Source organism: Ananas comosus, linkage group 12 (genome assembly GCF_001540865.1).
Source record: "Ananas comosus cultivar F153 linkage group 12, ASM154086v1, whole genome shotgun sequence".
NCBI lineage: Eukaryota > Viridiplantae > Streptophyta > Magnoliopsida > Poales > Bromeliaceae > Ananas > Ananas comosus.
In genome coordinates this window covers 4,503,070-4,511,320 of record NC_033632.1, presented here as the reverse complement: position 1 = coordinate 4,511,320, position 8,251 = coordinate 4,503,070, and the positions used below count along the sequence as shown (strand labels likewise).

The window sequence follows — 8,251 nt, the reverse complement described above, 5'->3', positions numbered from 1 at the left end:
TAATAAGTAGAGCTTTTGCTAAAGCAGGAAGCTAAAATGTGTTTCTAAAACCCGAAAGCAGAAGGTCCTCAGTGTGTTGAGGAGATTTAATATAAACACTGTTGACAATACGACAAACAACTGGACTAAAAACAGCACTTCTACAGAAGCTTCATTTAGCCGTGCACTGGCAGGAAATAACTGGGGAAACCATCTACCAAGAGGATTTTCAACTGGGCACACAACGGAGTTCAAATTCATATCAAACTTAAAAGAATCACATTTAATGCTTACTGCATTGGTAACTTTCTTTTGCAGCAAAAAGACAAGTTACTGCAATTTTTGAAGTTCCAAAATTATTTTCATGATGCCAAAATTGTTTCCAGTCTCACATGAGTCTAATGGTGAATCAGGTAATGGTTTTCTAAGTCTTTTTTTAAAAAAAAAGTTAAATAACTGTAAAAAGGTTATGCATTATGAGAAGAGGGGGAAGGGGGGTCGGTCTCAGCGGGAAATTACCAATCCACTGTCCAGTTGAAGGATGAATTAAGGCGCCAATACCCGCTCCAATGGATGCAAAGACTAAAGAGGCACCACACTTGATAGTTGTGCCATACACCTTTTTCAAATACAATCTTATTTTTTCTCTACTGTCAAAATCTTCATCATTATTGGGCTTGCGGATGAAGCATCGGTAAGCTTCAATTACGATCTGGACAAGCCATGATGCAGCTACCCCTAACATATGTGCTGCACACATAAAGTAGAGAATAGTAGTGAGGAAAAAGGATAGCCTGAAACTGAAAAAACTATGAAGGTTTAACGATTTAACCTCGAAACGTTGTTCTGCTGACACAGTAGACATATAATGGAGTTGGCATTCCTCTTCCAGCTTTTCTCTTCGCTGATCTAGAAGCATCTGAAATTTAAAGCTAAAGTACGTCAGGTGCAAGTAAAAACCTAATAAATTAGGGGGGTAAAAAAAAGAAATCAATCAAGGAGAAGAAAAAAAACAGAACAGAGAACGTCATCTAGTTAGTGGTGAGTAATATGAAGCCTGCAAATTACATAAGCTTCTTAGACAACTATTCTTGATCTAGGCAGCTGCACAAAACATTTTCTCAGGAAAATGCAACTAATTTGGATTATTTTAAGACCATTTAATGTTAACACTGAAAATATCCAGTGAAAGATCTAGATATAAAAAAATTACAATTTATTGAATGTGGTCGAAAGCACAAATTGTATTGGTCAACAACGGCTACACAAGCAAAGATTTTAGAATGATGCACGCACTAATAACTCCCAGCTTCCAGCCTCCTAGCAAGTAACACAGCTTAACTCATATTGCTTGATTGGCTTGGCTTCCAGAAATAGCTTCTCCACTACAAGAAGCAGCACCAATAACATGTCTGGCAAATCAAAGATGTGAAGGTTTTGCTGCGACAAAAAGCTAATATGAGCTACAGGTCTCCTAAATTAGAAGCTCTAATCGAAGCTTCTTCTACAGAGGAAAGCTGTTCAAAGGTTTTTAACAGAAAAGCAATTGACAGTGTTTAGTTTGGGAGATAAGTCAAAATAGTGGCAGAATCAAAACTGATAACACATTTCGGCAGAAAGTTTTACGTCCATGATTATAACAAATTTGATGCCATGCGAGGGCAAGTTTGACCATGAGGAGGCTCCCGTTAACCTTCTTATTATCTAGTTGTCTAGTACCTCTATTTATTTAGGTTAAGTGCCTAAGTTAAAATCCAATCGAGAGAGTAAAATCCAATCAATCGAGTCTATTTGAAGTTATTCCATTATATGGCAATGTGTAATATTTTCAGTTTTAGTTATAAGTTAACTACTCCTGCATCAAATCAAATTATGAAAGAGACAATAATGCTCTTAGCAAGATAGCACGAACGCTACAAGCTCTTCTTTTTTTCTCATATGTTTTTATTTGGAAGGCCTTTTGTGTTTGGGGCTTCACCAAACGTGTTTAGATAATCTCTCCCAAATTTCAAGGTTCTAATCTCCCACTCTTGTTCTTTATGTTTGCTTACTCTTTTTATACTAATTTTCTTCACATTTTCCCTTGGTGCATATCATTCATTTCCTATTATGAAACTTTAACCCTTTAACTATTCTAAATGTAGAAATTTCTATTCAAGAAACACCTTTGTAAGTATACGATGAATAAGCAGTTCAGAACATACACCATATTTTCTGCACCATATATTGATCTAAGCTAATGCAGATGACAGAATATGGTTACTTTGAGAGAAAAACATGCCGGCCCCGTGAACTTTGTCTTGATTAAACTTAGCTAACCGAACTTTAAAAAAAAACTTAATGAATTTTCAATTTGTTTGAATCAGCCACCTAACTACAAACTTCATTAGTTTTTGTTAATACAAACTCAAATCTATACTCAAATAGCACTTCTACATAAGCCCTAGCTAGGAAACACAAGCCCTTACTATCCTAACTAAGGACATTAGAGCTTCTTCAGAAAATAAGGGATTAAAACAACGGAATGAACAAGAAATAATTTATGAATCTTAAAGGCTATAGTCATGTTAATTAAACGAAATAAACCAATATGCTTAACATAAAGTAACAACTGCTAAGCAATTGAATCAGGAAAATGATCTTAACATTGTTGGCCAGGTCGGAAACAGAATGTTTCCTTTCTGTGCTAGCCTATGCATCAAAAAAGAAAGAAAAGTTCAAAAAGGTGCTTGATACAAGTGTTTAAATAACATAGCTTTGTATACAAGTGATGCTTCGTACCTTTAAGAAGTTTCCATGCCATTCTTTGAGAAACATGATGAACAGCAACTCTTTCCAGTACACGTCTGGTCGTTACAACAGTAGTCTGAAATGCATAATTGAATTCAAAATGCAAACACTTAATTTCCCTATGAAAAACACAATTCAGTCATTTTTCAAATATAATTTCTGTCCATAACCATCGTAAATAGTCATCTATGAAAAGATAGATGGAAGGTTAGAGTAAATATTCCATCTAGGTAATAAAAATTTATTTAGAGGAAAATAATAGGCCTTAAATCTGTAGTTAATGATAAGGCTCCAGAAATTTCAAATAAGTACTGAATATGAAGGGGCTTTTACATGTGCTTCCTTTTAAATTTATATATGTGCATATATACAGCTCAGGTAATATGGACTTTCTTATGTATACGCATACCTCTTGAGAGTGCAAGTTTCTATGAAAATACAATATTATTTTAACTTGAAGGATCATTGAATTCACCAGTGGAATTGGTTGTATAGGGCATTACTGTACGTACAAGGGTTTATATGTAAGAAATAAGTTTTCACATGGAGAAAGTGAAAAATAACATTTACATTAGTAGAAAAATTTACGGGGGTCTATGTGTAAATATATTATCAGAGGCTGTTCACAAATAGTAGCTTGACAAATAAAAAAGAAGGTTTTGAATATTCAAGAAAATGCATATGTAGTAGTCCCAAGAAAAGTAAAAAAAAAAATAAACAACGAAAAAAAAAAATATAAAGGAACTCACCTCACGAATAATTTGTTTCACTGAATTCTGGAATGGAATAACGAAATCTCTTTTCTTCTCTTCTGAAACCTCTTCTGCAAAATCATCATCCTCTTCGACAGGAAAGCGGGGTTCCAGAAGGGGCAAATAGAACAATAAGAAGGACCTCAGAGATGTCATGGCGAGAGCCTTAACTCCAAAGGCCGAAAAGAGAGGTTTTAGCTCTAAAGGGTAATCTTTCGTTCTATACGTGACAGAGCCATTTTGAATTATATTCTCAACAGTAATGTCAAGATCATGGTTTTCCTCCTTCCATGTTGGGATTGCACCAGCATCGCAATAAGCATATGAGAACCCTCCATCGCTGATTAAAGCACACAAAAGAAATTGTAAACTAGATCACTATTTTATCATAAAAGCATAATTGACTTCTGCATATATTTCAACCAAAAGGGGTCGCTCAACTATACCAACAAGAATCTAAACACATAAGGCATAAATGTGTGACCTTCAAAAACATGATCTAGTTATTTTTATACTTAGGAAGATGCCGTCATTAAAAGGTTTCATTAGTATAATACTGAATTTTCTACCATGCATCGGACGACTCCCCAGCTAAAAATACATAAGAAGCAGCACTACTATGAAAATTAAGATTTTACCAGTGGATATATGTGAATAGATGATTTTGTAGGGATATATACATAAAAAGCCTCAACCAATTTAAATAGAAGAGCAAATGCTGTATTTTATAGTTCATTCAAGTTGTAACAATATCCTTCTTGGTAGCTTCAACAGATTATTTCACGGGTATACAAAAGATGGCCTAAGCAAGATTCAAGGTATATTATTTTTGGTTTTGCCATCTTGATACAATGATAGCTAAGGACAAGAATAAGATCCTTTCACTTAAAAATTATTGAGTACAACAAAGTTGCAATTTACAAGTATGAGATAAAGAAAATTGATATGAGAGTGCTGCAGCAACAGGTATAATAGGAATATACCCTTTTGTTTGGGGGAGGGGAAGACCTAGACAAAATGATTGTAGCAAAAACAATAGAAAAGGTTTATTTACTCCAACAAAGAGAGTTTAGCCTCACAAAGAGAAATATCTGAATTATTGAAACAAGAAAAGAGATGTCACAATGTAGATGAAAGGAGGTATAAAAATTAATAGTATACAAGAGTAATCAAAAAATGTGAAGCCAAATATAGGCACAAAACATTATAGAGTGAAATATACAACTGTTAGTCCAAATTAACCACCATAAGGTTTGTAGGTTATGGTGAATATTTACTTACTGAATAAACTGTAAGAATTGATACACCATCAACTAATCATTAGACAAAGTCCACATCATCATATAGACCTAAATCACAAGTTGTGGACTCAAATTACTATAAATATGTCAATGCATCAAAGTGACTATACGGCCCAATAAGATATCAATTGCAACACGAGCAAAGCAGGGTCCAAATCAAATCAAATTTCAAGATTTTGCATCAAGAAAGATGGTACAATTTCAAAGCCAGGAAGGTACTACTTTTTTTTAATTTCATAGTTTCTAACCCAACAAATATGCAACAACAAATGAGGGACAATAATGCCTTTCATAATTTCTTACCCAACAATACTGTAAAAACAACTAGTGCAATTGAAGATCCATGTGAATTGCCTTAGATTTTTGACGCAAAAAGATGAGTAAAACATGTACATTTCCTAATCAATCATGAAAAAATAATTCAATATTTGAAATAAACATCAAATGCACCATATGAACAATCCGACACATTAAATCAACCGCCGATTCATCACAGCGATGCATCCATACCCTTTTCTAAGCCCAATTTACGCATATTAACCACAAGATTACATTTAAACCAATAGCAATAGCAATAACAATTAATTGGAGATATCTTCGACATCAATCTAAAACACAAATTAATCGGACTAATCGAAACCGAGCTCGGATTAAGCGGAGAGAGGGCGAGGGGGGGAGAGGGCGAAAACCGCACCCGAAGATGGCGCGGGAGGCGAAGGGCCTCGCCGCCGCTGCTGCGGCGGCGGCGGCGGAGGCGGCGGCGGCGGCGGAGAAGAGGCCGTGGGAGTGGAGGGATTGGTGGGAGGAGAGGCTAGGGTTTCTCCTGAGGAGATCCAACAAGAGGGCTATCCCCGCCATTATCGCCCCCCCACCTTCCTCCTCCACACCACCGTCCCAAGATCCAAAGAAGCGATCCCCTTCCCCTCTCTCTCTCTCTCTCTCTCCTCTCTCTCTCTNCTCTCTCTCTCTCTCTCTCTCTCTCTCCCCCTCCTCTTCCCTTTCTCTCTCGCCTCTACTCTTTTTCTCTCTCTCCTCTCTCTTTCTCTTTAGAGCTGAGCCTTTCTCTCTCTACTTCTTGGGAACATTCGAACTCGCTGCAGCGTCGGTTGTAGCGAAATATACGACCGAGGGTGTGAACCGTTTGCATTGGTTGATTCGTTTTTAATTTGTGAGCAGAAATAAGTGATTTTCGGCGTAGATACTCATTTTCGCTATTTTTTTATTTTTCTTTTTTTCATGCTACTAACTTTTTGTCAAATAAACAGCTAAATTAAAAAAATTTCAATTTTATAACTATGCAAATAAACACCAGAAAAAAATAACTTTTTGTTTAAATTTTAGTTCATTTGAAAGTCTACTTTAATTTGAACTTCACTTTCGATAAAACAAATATGCCTTAAAAAAATATTGTATGCTAATAAGAACTAATCAAAACAATCCAAACCATTTTAGCCAATTTTTCACTCCGGTCCCAAGATTTTGGATAAACTACAGTTTGCCCCCAGTGATTTAGCGTATTTTTACTTTTGCTATTCTATGATTTTATTTTTACATTTCCTTGTAAGTATAAAAGTACGGTAAAATAATATATTTTACAAATCATTTTGTTTTGGTAATTAGAAGATACCATATTCCACTTCACTATTGTTTGGAAATACTTTATTTACTATCTTATTTATCAGTAGATCTTTATAATGAAACAACAATAAAATTATTATATAATTGTAAAGTACGACTTTTTGAACTAGATGAGGGTAAAGTAAAATTGTGCTAAACCACAAAGAAGCGGATTAAAATTCACCATTTAATTTTAGCAATTATATTCCTAATTATTATTATTATTATTTCCCATTTTTTAATAAAACGAAACTCATGCAATACTTTAGGGACCATTAATGGATCACAATCAAGCCCAATTGCACCACTATCATACTTAAATTGATTGGGCCAAGCCCATTAACATTATAATTCAAAACTAATCCGGGCTTGTTTCAAGCTGGCTCAAACCCATAACACCTAACATCGTTTCATAATCCTCTAGTCTAAGCAAAAATAGAATAAAAAAAAAAGAAAGAAAAGAAAACCACTCAAATTTCCAAATTTTGGCAAAATTATAATTTACTATGATGCACGAAGTACTTTAGTCCTCAAATTTTAATTCGTTATAATTTCTGGCTTTGAACTATAAATATTTTAGTTCTCAAATTTTAATTAGTTGTAATTATTTGCTCGAATTATAAGGCGTATGATATTTTAATCCTCAAACTTTCTGAATTATAATAATAATATACCACTTGATGATGCAATAATAATTAAAATGCTGCATCACTTCGATATTAGTAATTCATTCGGTACTTATTAAAAAGGGGCAATTTCACCACTACCCCTCTCAAATATGAAAATATCATAAATACCCCTACAAAATTGAAAATATCATATATACCCCTTCAAATGCAAAAATTTTTCACAATTACCCTTCCATCTAACGACTGTTACTTAAACTATGGTTGAAGTTGGGTTAAATAAAAGTTGAGTTACAAAATGACTAATTTAGCCCTAAAAAGGTTAGGTATTATTTTGATAGCAAATAATGAAATAATTAAGGGGCAATTTCATAAGTACCCTTCTAAATTTTAAAAAAAATATCTCTAGCACTAATTATTAGTGGGTAAAAAATAAAGAAACCCCTCACTTGTAAATCATTTTGAACTAGAACCCTTTAAGTTTTATTTTTTAACACTAAAAGAGACCTTGAACTATCAGTTTTTTTTTATTTGACTTTACTTAGTTAAAAGTTTTTTAATTGAGATCCCTCGCATGAATTTGATAAAATTTTTAATTTTGTTGGAAAAAAACACTCAATTGCTAAAATTTTTTAAAAAAAACACTTAGGTTGAGAGGGTATATATATATAAAGAGTTTTGTTATAATACTATCGGTAGTACAACTTGGGTTACTATGATTTGTTTTCGATGATAGGATTTCCAAATTGACAATTAGCACCGTTAAATATGATATAAACCATTTAAACTATCTGAAAATCAAATTTCACGCTTTTCTGAGTTACGATCATGTCGAAGTGAACTATAGATGAGAGGGTTTTCATAAAATTTTACTCTATTGTTAACAATAAATTTTCAATTAAAAAAATTTTGTTCAAACAGATCATATAAGTAATACTCTAATATAGAGAATTTTGATATCAAAATATTTTTAGCATGAGATATGTGAGTTATTTAAATAAAATTTTTAAAAATAAATCTTTAAATAGTTAATGTTGAATTCTACTATAGACAAATTGCATTATAACTATGTATAATTTAAAAGCGAAAAATCATAATGAGATTTAACTATCACACTTAATAGACTATGGATCTTTAATTGTAATATTTTAGAAATAATGTTAAATTATTATGTGATTCAAATGTT

General features: G+C 33.3%; 1 protein-coding gene across 1 annotated transcript in view; it reads right to left on the bottom strand.

Moving 5' to 3' along the window:
* LOC109718870 overlaps positions 1–5,758 on the bottom strand; it is a 6,418-nt gene extending 660 nt beyond the window's left edge. Inside the window, exons 1-5 of the mRNA XM_020245328.1 lie at positions 5,517–5,758; positions 3,519–3,861; positions 2,761–2,845; positions 812–898; positions 499–729 (exon numbers count right to left, since the gene is read on the bottom strand). Coding sequence (XP_020100917.1) covers positions 499–729; positions 812–898; positions 2,761–2,845; positions 3,519–3,861; positions 5,517–5,680 — 910 coding nt within the window. The 5' untranslated portion in view covers positions 5,681–5,758. The remainder of the gene's footprint in view (positions 1–498; positions 730–811; positions 899–2,760; positions 2,846–3,518; positions 3,862–5,516) is intronic.